Source organism: Gossypium hirsutum, chromosome D03 (genome assembly GCF_007990345.1).
Source record: "Gossypium hirsutum isolate 1008001.06 chromosome D03, Gossypium_hirsutum_v2.1, whole genome shotgun sequence".
NCBI lineage: Eukaryota > Viridiplantae > Streptophyta > Magnoliopsida > Malvales > Malvaceae > Gossypium > Gossypium hirsutum.
Genome location: NC_053439.1, coordinates 10,246,573 through 10,267,780, shown reverse-complemented (window position 1 = coordinate 10,267,780; position 21,208 = coordinate 10,246,573). Strand labels below are relative to the sequence as shown.

The 21,208-nt window shown below is 31.7% G+C and overlaps 1 protein-coding gene across 4 annotated transcripts; it reads right to left on the bottom strand.

Annotated features, from left to right (window-relative positions):
• Nucleotides 1-7,260: 7,260 nt before the first annotated feature.
• LOC107940023 (origin of replication complex subunit 3) lies at nucleotides 7,261-19,432 on the bottom strand. Of its 4 annotated transcripts, none has more exons than XM_016873430.2 (18): nucleotides 19,236-19,432; nucleotides 18,792-18,992; nucleotides 18,544-18,718; nucleotides 18,214-18,383; nucleotides 17,989-18,116; nucleotides 17,280-17,553; nucleotides 17,076-17,153; nucleotides 16,553-16,629; nucleotides 16,359-16,449; nucleotides 15,615-15,796; nucleotides 14,870-14,939; nucleotides 13,085-13,170; nucleotides 12,400-12,489; nucleotides 11,983-12,058; nucleotides 10,122-10,249; nucleotides 8,997-9,167; nucleotides 7,592-7,720; nucleotides 7,261-7,490 (listed from the first exon to the last, which is right to left on the bottom strand). In XM_016873430.2, exons 1-17 carry the CDS (start codon nucleotides 19,305-19,307, stop codon nucleotides 7,615-7,617), a joined length of 2,175 nt encoding a protein of 724 aa, XP_016728919.2. In that variant the 5' UTR covers nucleotides 19,308-19,432; the 3' UTR covers nucleotides 7,261-7,490; nucleotides 7,592-7,614. The 4 variants fall into 4 exon arrangements, with proteins under 4 accessions (XP_016728919.2, XP_016728920.2, XP_016728921.2 ...); XM_016873431.2 differs by having other exon boundaries at nucleotides 7,596-7,720; nucleotides 19,236-19,416; XM_016873432.2 differs by having other exon boundaries at nucleotides 17,352-17,553; nucleotides 19,236-19,416.
• Nucleotides 19,433-21,208: the final 1,776 nt, after the last annotated feature.

Sequence of the window (21,208 nt, the reverse complement as noted above, 5' to 3'; positions counted from 1 at the left end):
GAAACAATTTTATTACTTTCAGTAGGAAAGTATTTCTCTTTATAGAAATCGGTAAGGATCGAAATTCCTGGAAAATAGAATATATTCTTAATTAATAAAGTCCTACTACTTTCTGGCAGAAAAACGATAACTAGATACTCAAGATGTGTATTTTTTAGGTCAACCAGTGTCATCTATCGATAGGGAGAGATAGAAGAATCCTTGTTGAATAATGTTTAAACAAATAATATTATTTAAATAGAAAACACTCCCCTAGTCCAACTAAGAGAGAGTTAGGTTTTTGACCCAGCACTTTATAATTTAATTCAACCAATACTTAATTTTTGTTTCTAAAACTAAATATTAATTAATTAATTTCACTAAATTAATTTCCAATTAAATATTTTTCTCAACCCAATTCTAATTTCATTAATGTTATGACAACTTTACCGTAAAATAATCTATGAGAAAATATATTTAATTTTCTTATTCAACAGATTCATAATTACTAAATAATTTTATTTTATTTTTGAACTTCAATTATTTAATTATAATTAATTAAATAATATTCTAAAAACCTTAAATTCATTTTCGAGCCTTTTCTATACCTAGTGAGAAAACACATTCATTTGTGAATGCGACCCATTTCTCTAACTTCATCATTTCCATTCATTTATGTTCATTTGGTTCTACTTGCCACCCATTTCTAGTTTCAACGAGCTAATGGAGGGATCGATTGTACATTTATAATTAGAGCTCAAATAATTTATAATTAAGTTTCGGCTTTTCGCCTATTAATTATAAACATATTTAGTTATGAAGTCATTCTATTATAGTATCGTGACTGAACTCCCCTTAATTACATACCATTATGAAAGCTACTTAATAAGTGCTTGTTCAATGATCTTGTCATAAGTGTGTTATCTTTATAAGATATCCTTAATCTTTTTGGGATAAATTCTTTCTCCCAATATGATCCTATTTTATCCCATGGTAACCATTACATCTTCCTTCATGAAAAAGTCTATTACTATAAAATAGTATTTAAGTCATTTATCACAAAGACAAACGATCCATGGTCACATTTACTTTTCATCTATCATGTAATGTCGAAGAGAGGATATCATTTACCCATTAGTTGGTCTACGAATTCCAGTATTGTGGATGATGCTACATACTGTAGAAGTTATATATCCAACGCTCTAGCTTTCGGTTCCTTATCTATTTGAAATCAAGCTTTTACTTACATCAAAGTATATGAGTCACACATACATAGTTTATCATCCACTCAGGATTAATGTATGTCACACTATGAACGTTAGAAGTGAATAAATCCAAAATTGGATCTAGGATCTATTCTACTTGGGTCTTTTCCGATGTACTATCAGTCTAGTCACTCACATCTATGTCTCTATCTTCTACGAATCATTTACTCTGATGCTCAAAATAAAACATCTCCTCAATTGGACATAATAGATGACATATTAGTCTTTGAATCAATTTGCTTATTTCCAATTAGACTAAGGACATATTTAGGTTTATCTACTAATACAAATTGTTTTTTCGTATTACGATTCGACCAGGTAATACCGCTTAGTATTAGTTAAATGTTAGATAACTGTGAGTTAAATTTGCTTTGATTTTGCTTTGCGTGCAAAAACATCGAGGACAATATACAAAGACCATTAATGTAATTAATGGATATTTTATTAAATCAATTTGTTCGAAAAATACAATTATACAAAATAAATATACTACACTTATAACACTATATCTAACAATCTTTTTGCATCAATTTATTAGAAATATTTAGCTTGCTAGAAATGTAGTTGTTTTTAAGAGACCATTAATTATGCATGTCATTATTTCTACGTTGTTGGCCTTTGCAACTGAACACTTTAAGCTAAATGGCAACATCCGATTTGGGATAAACTATACCGTGACATATCTTCATTGGAAAGTTTAGGTTTGGTAGGAATGGATGTTTTGATCCGAGACTATGAACGCAAATGGGTGGCTAGTTCCCACCAATATATAGGGTATAGAACTAATATGTTTACGGAGATTTGGGCACTGCGAGATTGCTAAGGACCTCAACGTCTCTCACTTAATTATTGAAGTTGATTCTACTTCAATTATTAGTCTGAGCAGGAGTACCTCTGCGAATAAAATTATGCTTGACCCATTAGTTGATGATTGTAGGATTATTTTGAAGACATTTTCGCATAATTGGTTGTTGCATGTCTTGCGTGAGGGAAATAGGTGCATTTGATGCACTTGCAAAGAAGGGTAGTAACTTTAGTTCATGTAGGACTAGGGGAACTTCATACTCTTTTAATGATTATGCTATGTATTTTATGTTTTTCGTTTGTATGACTAATAAAGCTAACTATGCTATGCATCCTACTCTTAATTAATGTACCTTTCTTTCTAAAATTAGTAATGTTAGATATATATATATTGGTTTTGATTCACTAAGAAATCTTTCCTTTTCTGATTGGAGTTTGTGATAAAAACACATTTGATTCTCTTGTGGTCTACAATCACAATTTGGTGCTCCACGTAAATTCGTTAAGGAATCAACAATTTAACATACGATTTTTATTATCATTACTATAAACATTATGCATCTTAATGGAAAATACAACCCTAAAAGTAGATTGTAAATGAATCAAGCTTGGATAAATGAATTTTTTTCATGTTCATTTATTTATTTTTAAATTTGTTCATGTTTAATTTGTGTTCGTTAAGAATTTCAAAATTTTATTTGTGTTCATTTATTTAAAATAATGTGTTTTCATGTCCATTCGTTTAAAGTTCTCAAATATGTTCATGAACATATAATTGAACATATTCACGAATAATGCTTATAAATAATAAACAAACAAACAAACAATAAATAATCATATTTATAAATATTAATTGTTGTATATATATTTTAGATATAAAATAGTCAAATATAAATATAAATAATTATATTATAGATAATAAAAAAAGCATAGAAACCATAATAATGTTATTAATATATACTGATGGAGCAATAAACAAGCTTTAAATGATCTGTAAAACGAACATAAAAGAGTTTGTTCATGAACATAAATGAACTGAATAAGTTTTGTTTATATTCAATTCGTTTAATAAACGAGTCTCAAAATCTTGTTCATGTTCGTTTATTTAGCTTAATAAACGAACATGATAAAAACCAAATTGTTCATGAACTGTTCATCAAACATTATGTTCATTCATAGCCCTACCAAAAGTTCCAAAATTATGCTTAAAAAATGTACCCAAAAATAATTAATAATAATTATATACGTTAGTTGTTTCCCTCCATATTATTAATCTTCTATGTTTTAAGTATATCCCTAAAAAAAGATTATTTGCTTAAAATGATAATTTTCTGTATATAAATCCTTCATTCATTAATTTCGTTAGATCACATAAAATATTATTAACTAAAATAGTTAATTCATACATCTTTACCAGATATAAACATGATTCTCTTCATAATTTTTACGATAAAGTAAGAATAATAGCATGGAATATTTAAAATCGAGTGGAACTTGTCTCTATCTCCTTGGCATTACACTCTGATCAAGCTTATGTTCGACAAGAATTGAGTTATCATCGGTTCATTAACCCTTGTTTGAAGATGTTGGGGATGAGGAGGAGCAAAGGAAGAAAACAAAGAGCACAGAACAATGAAGCAAGATGCAAGAAATATTTTTACTTGCTCACAAATGTGCGGCAAGGGAGCTTATGGTTGATAACTCATTTTGCTCATTCATTCAACTAGAAAAAAACAATACATACCACTAATCATACTTTGAAACAAGTAAAATTTAACTTGCACACAAGCTGGTTATGTCAATCAGCACCTAAAAACATCAAAACAATACCAACTTAGTTCATTTTCTAATTAGCTTAACAAAGTAACTAAACAACCTTGCTATTACAGCAAGCATACGTGCTGCAGCATGTTTACAAGCTCATGCACTTAACCAAAAATATAACAGCAGCATGGTTGGCCAATTTTTAACACTCTTCCTTGGACTCCATGCTGCAAATACCAATCATTCATCAAATTTTTTGAACTTAGCAGTCCTTAGATGCTTTGTTTCAAGCTAACTCTGCTCAAGCAATTCATTTTCAACCTTGGCTTCATTCTCTACCAAATCCGACTTACACACTTGACTATCCCAGTCTTTTGTGCCAAAGATTTGTTCATCAAATGGAGTCTTCTCCTCCTTCACAGCCTTGGTTGACAACTTGCCTTCAAACACATCTTGCCTTGTTTCTTTGTTCATTATAGTCCTGTTTCTTCTTGCACATACTCCCTCCTGCTATGGAGTGTCTTCATGCACATACTCCATCAACTCCTCCTTCAGCTTATCCCAAGCTTGTTTGGGAGTCTCACAGGGGTGAGCTGTTGCTGTCTTCATGCACATACTCCATCAACTCCTCCATCAACTCGATATTCCTTTCAAAATCATGGTTTTTCTTTGTAAGTTATTCCATCATTATCTAGCTTTGGGACATTAATTTATTAGACGAGAGGAATACGTTGTGTTTGATAAATCATTGTTACGAAATATTCGAATGATGTGTAAGTGTACACAGTTGTCAATAAATAATAAAGTAGTAAGTAAAAAATATTGTCTTCACAAGAACTGTTTAGGTAAATATTACAAAATTTATCACTTGACAAGTTGGTGAGTAAAAATAATTAACAGTGATTTTAATTTACTAATTAACCTAAATAAATTACTAAGTATGCTAAAATTAAATAAAAATGTAAACACAAAATAATACGTAGCAATTCACAAATTTTAATTACTATGACATGAAGGAGTTAGATTAATTGTCTTTTTTAACTTAGAATTATTAAAATAATGTTAATGAAGTTACGGAAGAAAACCATGACAATTCGACTATTTATTAATCCAATATGAATAAATTATGAAGTCATACTTATTTAAGTATTAAATTCCTCTAGCATACTTATATGCTCAAGCAATTTTACAATTCCATAAGCATGCATCATACAAGGGTTATGCAAGGTAACAATATTGTTTAATATTATTACTAATTTAATCCTTAAGTGATCAAACAAGCACCATTCAAATATTATTGCAATTAATTACAATCTTGTTTGGATTAAATAATTAATTCAATTGCTACCCTACATTCATAATGCATGAGTAGCATATTCATATTTTTATTTGAATGAATAAGCAACCAAAGCAAATAACATCATTAACAGAATAATAACAATCTAAGCTAAAAGAATGCAATCAAACTAACATCAACAAAATTAAGTCATTTTAATTAAATTAAAAGCAGAAAAATAATTGGCAATCATGTTCATCAATTCATAACAAAATAAAAAAATTAAGGGGAAAGAAACTAGAAGACAAATTTGGTGTTTCTCCGTAGCACAACTTGCAATTTCTTTCCTCCTTCCTTTTGCTTCGCTCCTTTGCACAATTGCTCCTTAATGTGCTCAATTCTCATCAAAAGACTTGGTAAACATGAGTTGCTTGATTCATGTTGATTTCTCATGTTTACCAAGTCTTTTGATGATGGTTTTGGGCACCTCTATAGACAATTGAGCCTCTTCCTCCGTAGTGGATGGTTTGGGTTCTTTCCTCCTTAACAAGCTATTCATTTTTGTTAACCCAATTTTAAAGTCGAGTCAAGAGAGTTGCCAAAATCCAATAAACTTATTCGGGAAATCCAAGGATGACTATATATCAGCCCAATTCTGCATGGCATATGGTGTAGAAATGCTATCGCATTGAGCATTAATAGGTGAACTTCAAGACTGTCTTTTCTTCCGGTACACAAACTATCTTCAAAACTGTGAAATTCATGTGTTTAGCATATAAAATTATCAAAATAACAAATTTATCTTAATATCATTCAACATGATAGAATTATAATAAAAATTTCAAAATTTGTTATCAACCACTTAAAATTTACATGAATTATTAGTCTAAAAATACTGAAGATAACTCTAGAAGAGTTATCAATCATTTCATTAGGAACTGTTCTTTTGCAAGGTGTGTGGTTTGGTAGTTGCACGATGACATACGGGTTTGGGTTGGGAAATTAAGAATATTAACACGCATAGTGACCAAAATAGGTGGATATACATAAATATAGTAGTAACCTTACGGGCAATCTGGAAATGCGATGCTATTTTCTGCGGAGGAACCAAATCCTAGTCGAACGATGTTTAAAGCCAAGTGCTATGCCCAACGTATATATCAGCGCTTTCAAAGACCAAGATCGCCCCCTTCCTTCGGGATCTAAGCTACCGGAGCACACAGTCCCAATAATTAACGATGTCAAGTCTTGTGGAAATAATAAGTGGTTCTTTCCATGTACACCAATAGAACTTCGGGTCTAACAGGTGCTGCTGCTATAGCTCATGAAAATGGCGGGAACCAAATAATAATCTACCGCACATTAGAATGGACACAGATACTAAACTGCACTGCAGATCACTACTACCTCTATGTTCTATCCTTTAATGAATTTGTCATGTGTTTGCAGGAATTTGAACAAGAAATGGCAGGCTATTTTACTGGATAAGGTAACTGTAAGTTGGAAACTAGAACCACTCGTAGCAGACATCCAAAGGCTTCAACAACAACTACATTTTCAGTTCGATCGGAGCTATCATCACACGAAGGTGTAGCAACAAGTTTCTCGAATAACAAGGCTGCTGCGCATAGGCTACCGTATAGTTGGCCATAGTTTATTTTCTTTTTTCTCTTTTTATTTTATATTAAAAAAAAGCAATGACCATTGATCAACTAATATAAATTTTATAATAAGATTTAGAAATTTGTATTAGAAAATTGAAATTAAATATGGGTCTAGTACCATCATGAATATATGAAAATTGTCGTATTAAAGTTGAAGTTTTAAAAAGGAACTATGAATAAAACTGATAACTAAAATTTTATCTTAGAAAAAAAATTTTAGTTAGAGTTTGATCATTTTATTTCAAGCAATAAATTTTAGTTTGGGTTTAAATTGAGCTCAAGTTCAGGGTTTTTTTTTTAAGATTTAAGGTTGTTTTTTTCATTTAAGATTAAATCTTTTCAAGCAAACTTTCAAGTTCAAATTTATTTTGCCACCTCTACTTAAAACGAATAATTTTTATAAAATTAATTTATTTTAATAAATTGAAAAAAATTAAATCATTTAAACTTTTTCAATGTATAATCAATCATATTAGATAGAAAAAACCGGACAACCAAGACTTTTTAGTGAAACCCCAGTTCAACCCTTGTTGTTGTCTAGAAAATATTAAATTCACTTGTATAAATATATTAATATAAATTTTATCTTTTAATATTTAAGTATTCACCTTCCATGAAAGACAATAGGTAGACAAACTTATCGAATCTAGTTCCTTCAATGATTAAAACTTTCAACTTCCTTTTGGAAGTGCCGCATATTGTATGGGCCACTTGGCAATACCACAAGTACCCAAATAACTGCATTGTTGCAAAAGAATCACAGATCAATTTGCATTTTAACCAAAAACCACCAGTTTATATATATATTTCTAAAGAAACAATTCCAAGCAAAAACCTACCTACATATATTGATGTACGAATGTTAGAGCCCGAAGGCCACCCTTTGAGCAAAATCTGGTCGTCTTTTACTGGGCATTCGAAGAAGCCCTGTAATTTGGAGCTCAGTAACTGCCCTGCAAAACCGTGCTCTATAGCAAGAATGGTCAAGGATTCTCAAATCGTTTCTTTAACTTGTTAGAAATCTTAAACTACAGCTGGTAAACAGAACTAGAAACAGGGAGGCTATGGTCGGTGAAGGCAGGCTATACGCAGGATAGGAATCGTAAGTTGAAAAGTAAAATAACATGATTTTGCAGTCCAAGAGTTCATACACTAGCAGCAAAGTAATGTATAGTAAGAGCAAACTGGCCACTATTTTCAGGAAAGAAGCTTGAGCTGAGCCTGTCTATGATTTCTAGCTATGTTTACCCAAGAGAAAAGTTTCAGACACAGTTTTTCCAAGTTTTCTTCATATATCTAGAAAATCATATCTCCATACCCATATTTGCATGTGTCAAACATGGATAGTTTAAAAATAAATAGTCAACTGAACCTCAAGTGGAGTGGCAAAAGACTTGTGTTCAAGTCTCAATTGACACCACTCCTGGATTCAATCTCTAGACAATCACTACCCCTACCCCTTATAAAAACAAAACAAAGATTTTGGATATCATAAGCAAACAGGAAAACAGATAAAAGATAAAAGATGGATGAGATCATGAGAACCAAAGATGATAAAATTATGGGAAGTTTTACTAAAAAGTAAAATGAATGCATTAACTATAAAAGAATTGTGACAATGGGAATTTTCATTTTCTTTAATATCTTTTTTCAACTTTACTAATCAATGGATGGAAAGAAAATTATTTTTTCTTGCCATTTTCAATCTTTCCTTGATAAGGTGGAAAGAAAATTGGAAAGATGAAAAAAAAGAGGGAAAAATAGAAAGGAAACATTATTTATCTCTTCATTGGTGAGCTTGGTAGGAAAGATAGAAAATGGAAAGAAAAAATAATTTCTTTCCATTGCTTAGTAAAGTTGGAAAAAAGATATTAAAAAAAATGAAAATTCCAAAAAAAAAAAATATATGCACACTTAGTTTATATCTATCTAATTTTCTCTCTTATAATTCCAATTTAGAAATATTTATGCATTAAAAATAGTCATCTTTCATATTTTCTTCTTCCTTTTCCCTCTTACCACGCATGCTTAAAATTTATTACTTTTCCATCTTTCCACTCTACTCTTTCCATCCTTCCACTTCCCCATTCAATCAAACATACCCTAAATATGACTGAATGCAATTTTTTTATCAGTCAACAGTGCAACTCTGCATCTCTCAACCAGCTGCAATGCATGGCAAAGGAAATATACTAGATCAACTTACTGAAAATAAATATCGAAGAATGGTACAGCAAAGGATACTGTATAGAAGCTTCACTCTGGCTTTCTGCTTCTTTTATGCCTTTTCTTTTCTTTGGTAATGGGGACTGCCTTGGTTTCCTTTTACTATTTGGGCAGAGAACTATTGATTTGAATGATTGATACCAGTCGTGGAGATTGATAAGATCACCATGCTCCTGAGCAAGTTTATACCTAAAACCACATGATGGCAAAACAAAAGTTTCAACGAAGGTATTCTATGTCTTAATAAGAATGAGAAAAACTGCATATATACTAAAAGCGGACAAGTCTGGAAAAAGTGGGGGAAAAAAATGTATCTCTTCAATCCTTTAGCTCATAACAAGCACCATACGAAGCTAAAACATACTGTAATAGACCTGCATGTTGTGTTCATTAAGAAGAAAATAACACAACTTTTAGTGCTAAACTAGAAAGGACACACCAATATATCTAAAACAAAGTGCTAAAGATGTGACCACACTGACATAAGCACCCTTTCACGGTTTGGATCAAATTAAGTATTAAATTCTCTGAGAGGAAGGAAAAAAAGAAAATAAAAAGCCTTTATATTTTATTCCTGCACCTATCAGAGACCATAAAGCTGAAGCAATTGATATTATAGTATGTCCAATTTCTCATTGAGAACTTGAAACCAAAAAGGGAAGGAGGGGAATTATTAACAGCAGCAGTGAGCAGGAACAAGCAGAAAACTATTTTTTTTATAGAGGCTGCTGAGAATTTAAAATATATCACTCATCACTTCATTAGGGAGACAATAAAGAAAAATCTGTAAATTCATTGATGTCTGAAATGCTTAAACAACCATCAACTACAACATTAGAAGAACCAAGAGAAAAGGACAAAAGATCCAGCAACCTTGTTCATTACTGGAAAAGGATGCTTTATTGATAAAATGAACAGATCACCAATCTAGTCTTAAATGAATGGGCAGAAGAACCAAAAGGATAAAAACTAAATCCAATCCATTCAAACGTTAGTCTAACTCAAATAATATAATTGGGTAGAACATGAGATGCTATCCATTAACAATCTGGGGATCATAAGTATGATTTCAAATAGACTGTGGTTACCATTAAAGTTATACGATCATTCTCTTCAATAACTGAAAATGCAAAAAGTACTTACATAATGGACGTATCATGCATGGATGGTAATAGGGCATTGCTGCTGCTGGTACAGCACCTACAGCAGAGGAGTTTCTGGAATTCAAGAAGATCAACTTGAATCCTTCTTCTAGGGTCCCCAATTAGAGCCTAAAACAAAATCAAAATATAGAACTTTAGAAACACTAAAATTTAAATCCCAAGAACTAATAAAGTGGGATGAAAGTAACCTTACAAAAAACAGGGACAAGAAAAATGAGAAATTGTGATGCTATAGATATTGCTTATAAAAATTCCTATCCTGTCTGCCCAAAAAAAAGTTCCTATACTGGTATGATTTGTTGGGATGTACAAGAAGGCTTTTTGAACTAAACAATCAAAGGTAATGTTCATTTATCGTCATTTACTCTTTTAAAACTGTAAAAAAGATGCAAGCCCACAACATAAACATGAACAATTTCCATCAGCGTGTAATAGCGCTCCTATTTTCATGTAGACAATAAAGGCTAGTTTGTACTTTGAGAAATTTTGATGAATCAAAGAAACAGAACTCCAGAATCACTAGGTTCCTGCAGAAGTTTTAGAACTTATCAGAAATACTCTACATTCTACATATATATATATATTTAAAAGTCAGTAGCAGCATTTGTGCATTATGAGATTTCCATACACCACTATTGAAGGCAAAGTTATCACCACAATTTATTAGGCAATTTTTTAAATTCAAACATCCCAACAGGTAATAGTAGGATATTAATTAAGTTTGCACCAGATAAAGACAGAATTAGACAACACGGAGAAAGCACCATTTGGTCAATTCACACTTCTTCCAAGAGAAGTTTTGTCGAAATAAGTAAAACTAAGCCAAAATTACAGTAGCTAGGACATATGAGAAAGTATCTATATTTCATATTCATCATCATGCAAAAATATTATTGATAGTAGACTTCTCTCAAATTAATTAAGATGCATAATCAGGTTTCAAGGTCTAAGAGTTCAACAGTAGGAACTTGGTTCTAATTAACATGAAGTTGAGAATTGCATAACATTTCAGAAGTAAAACAAATTACTTTGTATTCGATCTCAACCATATACTTCAGGAATATCCAGAGGTGACAAGTCAAACCCATGGTGATAGTAACAAGTTTCTTTCTCCTGTTTCTATTTATGCATGCAATTAATTATGCTAAAGCAGTTGAATTTTCTTTAAAATTAAATAACTCAACCTAATAAGTTAAGACCAGTTGGAATGGATCACCAAGCATGTAAATTTTAGCCTCAAGTGTACTTTCTCTTTGGTTTGAACTCTAATGGACTGGTTTTACCAGGCCTTTACCTTTATAAGAAACTAAATGGTAACAGAAGGATGGGAAAATTGGCCTAAAATGGTTGTTTCCTAGAAAAAGCAATAACTGGCTAACTGTTTTGTACTTTTCCTCATGGGATTCATCTACACGCACGCATACAACATATGTAAACACAAACAATTTCTGTTACAACACAGTTAACCTAGCAAAGTTCTAGTTACATTGGAAGTCTGATTCATTTCATAAGAATTACATCAAGTATGGGAAATCCAGCTTTTTCCACTATGTTACTTTCCCCTAATGATCTGTAACGAATTCAAGCTTCAATCAAACACGCCAAACAAGGTTATATTCCTAATTTTCACCAACCATAGACATAAAACTATAATGAGCCCACTTTTGTAGACGACAACTGTATTCTGATTCCAAAAGAAGATGGGTAACAAACATAAGTAATAACAAATTAAATATCAATTTTACACCAGCCGTGAATTTGTGTTAACCAGCATTCTTTGATGTTTTAGAAAAGGTTGCTTCAACATATTGAAATCATGCGAATTAAACCTCAGTGCTTACCAGTCGAAGCTTGTCAGCATCTTTAAAACAGAAAATTTCGTGAAAAGGTATGCACTCAGTGGGATGCATATAATCCCTGTCACAAAAATTACAAGTCAGTAATTTAGAAACAGGGTATAAAGTGAACAAGACTTGTGGGAGAGACAGATATAGCAAGAAAAGAAAATTGTTTCCACCACACAGTACCAACATTCCCAGGCTATATAACCGGTTTTATCTAAAATGCAAATAAATAGCCAGAATTCTAAAACAGAGAGTATATGCCCTAAGTAAGAACTACATAAAATATCTCTAATACATGATAATGTAAATACCAATAAGGTGGCTGCATCCAACTGCTGATCAAATCACATGCATATAGAGCAGTATCAATTCCATCAAGTATAGTGGATAGAGGAATGAAATGGGTGTCCCTACCTAACCATACACTCTATAAGGTTAGTAGCCTTATCACTTAATGATTTTGAGTCCTTCTCAATATTCAATTGGATTCGAGATGTGTGTCTCCTGCCATATAAATCAGTGAAAATGAACCAGTAAGAAATTAGGAAAAGAATGGCAACTAGTAACAACAGTCAATTCTGAAATAAAAAGGTATTTACAAGTTTACAACTACTGAAGCTAGGAAGAGAATTTTCACTCCTTGCAAGAATATTAACAGAGAAGTTGGTAAAGATTGTTATGGTCTTTTTCTTTATTAGGAGAGAACATTAAATATTAACCAAACAAAACTAGGAACTGAACGTGCAGCAAAAGTCTTTATCTGAAAATATTAAAAGTAATAAAAGCTTAGTATTAAATTACTAATATAATCCAAGCTAAAATGTGATTATAGTCTAGAAAATATTTTACCGTATGAAACATTGTAAAGTCTTTCTAACAAGAACCCATATGGTTTCAGGTAAGGATGATTAATCTTCAAGTCTAATTATGATAAAAAAAGTCAAAGATATCAAAAACTAATCCTCAAGGTGGTATACATACATTCATAAGTGCAAAAGAAATTTCAATCCCAAGTTTATTATATAAAATGATAATTTCTTTTCCAAATACACAGGTATTATTCATTTTCTGAAGCAGTTGAAAAGGTAACAGTAGTTACCTGGGTGTTACAGTCAAATCTTTCTTTGAGCTCTTTCCATCCTCCGCATTCAGTAAAGGCAGTAACTCCTTCACCTTGCCATTTATCTATAACAAGAACACAAGTAACTTAATGTCATGTGAGATGTCAGGTAGAAGGGAAAGTTATAGCAATTATGCAAAAAATAAAGATCAAATAACATAAGGATAAAAGTAACCAGAAGACCGATTAACCCCCACCCCCCTTCGCCCAAAAAGAACCTCCATACACAGCTAGAAAACAAAACTTCCAGTTGAAATTGATCCTTTAACTAGCAGCTCATACCAAAATCATTTTCATGGTAGTATCCATTTGAGAATTTGTAATAGAAGTAGAAAACAACCAGCTGTTTTGCTTCCCTAAAGGTAGCTATAACAAGATCTTTACAGTATTATTACTGTCTAAATATTATTAATAGATAAAAGAGTTATCCATTTTCTTTTTTTTCCTTTTAACTTCTACGAAAAGTACTCCACACTCATGACACTTTGAACGGGCATTTGCACTGCTCATGAAACCATGAGTCAAAGAACAATATATTTTAAATAATGCCCAAATACAAAGTGATTTTTATATTTTTCCACCTCGTGATTAGAATACCATGGGATCTTTAATTCCCTCCCATTAATAAAAGTAGGGGCCAACAAAAATGCAAGATCAAGAACAGAAAAAGATCCAGCAAAGATGACCTGCACTCATTTCCAGGCTTATTTGGAACCCCTCAATAAGCAGGAAAATGAAATAGTTAGCAGGAAAATGATTTTGTTCAAGACTATGCATTTAAGCTTCAGCCACTAGAAGTAATGGTGTATCCTCCTAATTGTTACACTTTCAGGAGATGGCTTGGTTATGGTCCATTATTCTTTTCTGAGTCATATAATGTTAGTCGGACATTCCCATACATGCAAAAAAAAAATTATATACATTCTGATCACAGTATAAAGTATAAATCTTCAAATGCTAACATCTAGGGGTCTACACATTTGTATGTTATGCTTTGACATCAGTGACAAGCAATCAAAAAAGGATACAAAGTCCAACAACCTTGGAACCATTCTTTAGGATAATGGGATAAAATTCTACCTTAGGTGCATGCACTTGGAAACTTGATGCCATACTTTATAAAATTTTCTTCTCCTTTAGTTTCTAGTTCATGTACCATAACACTTATTGCAATCATGACTGAATATCTTCCATGACCCTAACAAGTCAAAATCCTAAGTTGCATGGAGGGTTTATCCATCCCCTACTTCTCCCTTTCTAGGCGTGCTAAGAAAAAGAAATTTATCTAAAAGTTATTCACCAATCAGCATAGATTGTACATAAGAATTATAATCATACATAAATGATAAGAGAACACATAACTTAATTTGGATGTAAATTTAATAATTAAATCGATAGTGTTCTAATTGATAAGCAGCTGCTTCATGCAAAAGATTGGAAGAGACAAGCCAAGCCCCTTAAACTTCAACGGGTGATAGTTAAAAAGAATAAATAATTCTTTATTATCAGGATAATCAATATGGAGACAGTTATAAAACAGAAATCTATGGCTAACAGAGCCAACCAACAATTTCGATTACGATATAGCTATGCCACTAGTATAAGCATTACCATTTTATAAATCGTTCTTTTTCTTTAGAAAGAAATCATGTTAGTATTTCCCTGTAAGCAGGCATCTGAAGGATACCTACTCTTCTAGGAAAGTATCAAATTATAGAGATATAGTCATCATCTGCATGGATGATGCTTCATGCAGTATCATACCTCAGGAATGCCAACAGTAAGGTTTTCCCATATCTTAAGCAAGTTTCCAAGCTGTGCGGTGGAAAGATCCCTAATTGAACTTAAACTTCAGTACAGTGAATAAATGAAATGCAAAAACAAATACCACATCATCAAAAGCAAGGAATCTGTTTAGTTTTAAAATGTTTCCATTTTCCATCACCATGTTTACAATACAAAGGATCAACAAAATAAGGGAAATGACTAAATTTTAAGTCTCTTATTTTCCTTTTTTTTGTAGTAATGGAATTTTGTTATTAATAGGTTTCCAACTTCTTAACTACAGAGGGAAGCCATGTTTTCCAGTTTTCAAAGTTTAGTTATTTACCCAATCTTATTAAGCATATTTATAGTGTAAGCATATATAAAATAACTGAAAACATTTTATAAAACTTAAATGATGAGTAATTTTAGGTTCACCAGAAAGAAGTCAGAAGAAGCCGTGGATTAGGATACAAAAATTATTTAAGAAAAATACCCTGTTTCTCATACAAGAACACGAAGGATACTCATTAAATTGAACTGATATGTTAGAAAAAAGAAAAGGAAGAATAAAAATGAGGTTAAAATTTGTTGGGAACTAGTCACAGTTTTAGGTGGTAGAAACCACAACCAAACTTAAGTGAGCATTGAGAAACATTTTTAGCTATGTTACCCGTAGAAAACCTATAGTAGTACATGCAAGGGCAACTGCAACTGAAAAGCATTATGAGAATTTGAAACATACCTCACCAAACGAACTGCCTTACAGATAAAATGTCCCTTAATTCGACTAGAAGATAAAACAGGATCTTTCTCTGCTTTCATGTTAGTATCAAATTCTCCTTGGTTGTATGATTCAGGATCAATCGCCTCACAGAATAAATCTAGCAGTCTGACTTTTTCACCCTTCCCAGTTACATATAGGCACTACAATGTATTATATGTCAGGAAAGAAAACGAAAATTAGTTGAATGATGACTCAGTAACCATATCAAAGGATTAAGCCAGTAAAAACTGTAAAATGAAGAACAGAGTGGAATCATAAGCTGAAGCATGTTTCTAAAAAAAGGGCAGCAATTCAAACCAAAATTAAGCTCTTTTTTATAGGTGGAAATAAGGAAAAAGGCTAGCAAAGCAAGTACTTAGCCTAACCTTCAGTATACTAAGCCAAATGCCTCAACCTAATGCCAGATTTTCACATCTCTGATATGGCCAACAGTCTTGGTTAAGATCAAATAAACTTTGTTTTAACCTTCTTCTAGTTAGATTAAATAATAATAAATTGACAAACCATGTCCAAACTAACAGTGTAACACTGTATCATCAGCTGAAGTCCAATTGCTTTGCAAGCAATGCTAAACGATGTTGAATGACAAAACAAAAGATTTTCTGGTTACAATTTGAAAAAAAAAATTAAACTGAAAAGCCTTCCTTAAAATGTCACAGTTCATGTCAGAACATCAAAGCAAAGGAAAAGACTAAGTCTCACCAAAACCACTGCTCTCCACTGATTTTGTAATCTCTTCAATTCAGAAAAAGCATGAGCCAAGCTTTCGCTAGTCGGCTTGTTAAGTCTAACTCTGCTTGCAGATTTGGAAACTCATCACATAATTACTTCCTATTCAAAAATATTTACATAAACAAAAAATGCAACAAAAGTAACATTGTTGGTATTTGAAATACCTCTGACATGATGGAAGTTCAAAAACATGCTTCCATATTACTTCTGGTGATAATCCATACCGCTCAATTTCTAAAACCTACAACACAAAATAAAAAATCAATAAAGCCTTTGATTCAGAGTTTTTTTTTAAAGAATGTTAAAACAAAGAGACTTTTAAACCAGAAAGTAGAGCAAAAATACTTATCAGTTAAACAATGTATGATAATTTTTTCTATATGTCGGAATCATACAATAATAAAGGTAGCAACAAACTGTAACTACATGCCATTAATGCTTAATTTGTAGACTGAATTAGAATCACTTGAAAAAAACAATATGTACTTCAAATCCTTAAAGAATATAAAAGCCAAAGAACCTGGTAATGTGAAAATATGATCGCTAGAGCAAATGCTTATTCATAAAGACAATAAAGAACAAGGCTAAAAAATTCCTTCTGATAAATTACAGAAAAATCAAGAATTAAGAATGCACTATTATTGAAAAAGCACAAGGCCTTGTCAGAGAATATACTAAGATACTAACCAAGTTATCTTCTTCAGAAGCAAATTCAAGCAAAATGACACTCAGGGGCTCTGTGTAGAAATGTTGAGTGCATGCTATCTGAAACACCTCCATAAAACAGAATTTCAGCAAGAATGCAATTATGTTCAAAGTCACAAGAAGTTAGCAGCAACACTGCAAAACCAAGAATAAACTCCTTGTTTATGCCAAAATGGACTTACAAACCTTTAAAGCTCTAATAAAAGATGTTAGAGTTCCATCCTGGCTTACAAAGTAGTTTCTCATAAAAACTGCTACCTTGTGGCCAATGATAAACCCAGAACAAGGCTTCACAAGAACAGCCTCAACAACTGCATCCATTCTCTCAGCTGGGGTTCCCAAGGTGAACTCAAAGGGACACAAGCACCGTAAAGCATTTGAAGGAAGTATATTTCTTGGGGCATCAAGCGTTGTTGCAACCCCCATTATTAGAATAACAGGAATCTTGATAACCCATTCACTGACAGAAACAAAAAGGCAAGTGCAATACAGATTATTAGGTGAGTGTGATTTGTTTGTTACCATGGGTACTTTTCACTTCCAAAAGAAAAAAAAATAGAAACTACGTTTGGATATAAGAGCAAATAATAAAGACAGGTGTTAGGCATGTATTTGGATATAAAAGCAAGAAAATAACTTGATATTAGATAAAAGGCTCTGAATCCAAAAACTAACAGCAAGCAACACTTATACTAGGAGATGAATAGTAAAGTGAATTTAAACCTAGTGTCAAAAGCATTGAGAACAAGGAAAAGTCTGGTTTCATTAAAAAAAAACATAATGCAGTATCATAAGACTGATCCAGAGCAAGGAGAATCTGAGTGGATAAGTAAATGATAACCAGATAGTTTAGGACTTTCAGGTTGAAAAAGAATGAGAGGATGTGCTATAATACCTTAACATAAGGATGAAATCAGACAAGACAGACCCACAACAACGCTCGATGTCATCAATAATCACAACCACTGGATTATTGCAGTTTTCTTCTCTATACCATGATGCTAAGATTGATATGTCAGCTGGCTGCTCAAACAAAAAGGGAAAAAAGGAACAAGCTCAAGTTACAAACTGCAAGTAAATTATCGTTCAACAGTCAAAGAGAGCTGTTACAAGTACTTACATCCAAAGAAGACATTAAAAACTGTCTTAATAAACTTCTTAGGCAACCACCAACCCCATTTTTGGCAGTAAAGTCAGGTGAGGAAAGGTTAGCAATATGGCATCCTTGATATTTCAAGTGTTTCCCAAGTTCTTCAAAAGTCAGTAGATCATCAACAAACTCCATATTCTCTGTCAACCATCATACACCATAAAGAATAGCTTTTGTAAACGATATATTTATAGCATGCATCATGCACCCAACGAGATAGACCAAAGAATTTTAGTTAAACAAGGTAAGGGCAACAACTCCAACCAAAAATTAAACTAAAGTAGGAAGCAGAAAACTTACTGGTAAGAACAAGACCAGTAAATAGCCTTTTAGAATTAGCATCAGTTATAATAGGGAATGATTGAGTAGCTTCAGGAAACTCGGGAGTCCCAAGTGATCTGATTGTGTCAAAAGATTGATGCACCCAAGTTTGTATCTCGCTAAACACGTTCATATTAATATCTCTCAAAACATCCTGCAAAGCTATACAATTTTTAAAAGGGAAAAGTAAAAGCGTAAGGAATAAATAAACTAGGATTTTTACCTACTTTAATGGTTGATTCAATTTTTGACCAAACAAATTCAAAGGCTTCCATTCTCAAGTTCATGTTTTCATCTTCCTTTTCGTCTTCGATATTCGCAGAATTCTTTGGTGATGCTGAAGACAAATCGGTTCTCCTTGTTCTTCCAGTTCCTGATGATTTTCTATCTGATTTCCGAGACGATCCTTTTTGAAGAACAACAAACGGCTGCCATGTTTTTTTGGGGAAAAATAATGAATAAAAATCTATTCAAAACCTCAACATCTTCAAAGTTAACTAAATAAGTACTTTAACCATGAACTATATGACATGCATTTTTTTAAAATAAATTTACAACGAAGAATTTTTCTGAGAACCAAGCAGAAAAACGTATAAAGTGTGATTAATTTTTTTTGGAAATGAAACAAAAACATTTTTTATTAAAAAAAAAACAATCACAGGGAAAGGAACCTGGAGATTATTTTCGGTGAAGGCTTCGTCAATGGTTGAAGGAGGCGAATCGTCATTTAACGAAGGAGCCATTGATTTTGATTTCGATCGTTTTGATAGATTTTAGAGGAATTTTTTTGCCGTTTTTAGGGTTTATGGGTATTTTTTGTGAGCCAGTTTCTACATTCCAGTTTCCAATCCAGGGGTTCTTTCCTTTCAGTTTTGGCGGGAAATGCCTCAGGGGTATAAATGTCAAACAAAAATATTTCTCTTGATTTTGAGTGGGCTTAGCCGTATTTCTAGATCTTAGTCGGTCTCTTCAATATCCAAATTCAAACGGGCCATCCACTTCTTTTTGTATTATCATTTTCATTCTTGCAAGGCCCACATAAAACAAATTAAATTATGAATTTGTAAAAAGAATTATTTTATAAAAAATTAAAATATTAACTAAAGGTGTGTTTGATAAACTGAAAATCTAAGTGCTGAAAATTTAAGTACTGAATTTTTATTGCTAAATTTTATAAGTGTTGAATTTATATTAGAAAATTGTTTGATAAATTACTAAATATAATTATTGAATATAATTATGTTGTTTAGTAAAAGGAAGGATTGATTTTAAAATATTATTCATTTTTTTAAATTTAATCTTATTAATATAATATTTTATTTTATTTTATTTTATTTTATTTTATTTTGGAGAGTTTTGGATAAAAGATACATATGGTAATTTGAATATCTCATTTTTTTTAAAAAAGATAATTTATTTTAATTTTTTAATAAAATAAAATCAACTTAATATTTTCTCCGTTAAGTGATAAGTAGCTACCTACCTACTTATCTTATTGCTCACTTTTTTTATTGAAAATTTTATATTAAGTAAAAAATTAAAATGATTATCAAACACATTTAAAATATTAAATGTTGAAAATTTTCATTTTTAGTGAAACTTTACTTCCATCCATCCTCAAATCCTCGAGACTCGTTTGGCATCAAAGCCAAGGAGGAACAGATAACTATAAGTTTTGGAGATCTTCAAATTTGTTTTCAATATTTTCGAGTTCTAGTTTAACTATCTTTATTAGAATATTATTATTTTTGTTAAGTATTGATACACAATCCAAGTAGCCATGAGTTAGGCATGTTTAGGAAAATGTATCCTTGTAGGCAATTTTAGTAATTTAGAAATTTTGATAGTAGAACCCTTATAAGAAATTTGAAAACAAAAAGATATTTCCTTCCCTTAGGAGAACCAATTCTTCTACAAGTTTTACTGTAACACCCCAAAATTGGGCCTAGGAGTTTTAGGGTTATATTCGAATATTAGTTTTAGTGTGCTCGAGAATTTTGTAAGCATGGTAATCGAAAATATTTTTGACTATAGCTTTTAGAAAATTAAATCAGTTTTTGAAAAAGATGTTAAAAGGACCTTTACTTTGAAAAGTGGACTGATTTGTAAAAAAGTCTAAATTTTGAGCTTGTAAGAGGCAACTAAACCAAAATTTAAAATCAACCCATATTTCCCTCTTTTCACCCTAGTTTTGACGTGAATAAAAGAAAAAAAAGAAACATTCTCTTCCTTTTTGTTGTGCCATCCCTTTGAGACCCCCAACCTCAATCGCCTATTTTGATCTTCCAAACTCTAATCCTTTAATTTCTATCATCACCCAAGCCATAAACCTCTATAAAGTTCCAAGAAAAACACCTAAAATCGCCATAGATTTCTCCATTGTTAAGTTTTTAGGTTTCTTCGGGTTTTTTATCAAACGCTTGGTTTTTGTAAACTAGGGTAACGGTTCAACTCCTAAATAGTTTTGAATGTTATTTAGTCTTTAAAACTAAGTTTTTAGTCATTAAATCGCATGTTTTGAATAAAAGCTGAAAATTGGATTATTAATGGTGAATTTTAGGATTTTTGTAAAAACGTGGTTTCAAAGAGTTTTTCAATTATTTTTCGTGTAATTAGAAGGTTTCTAAATTTACTTTAAAAGTAG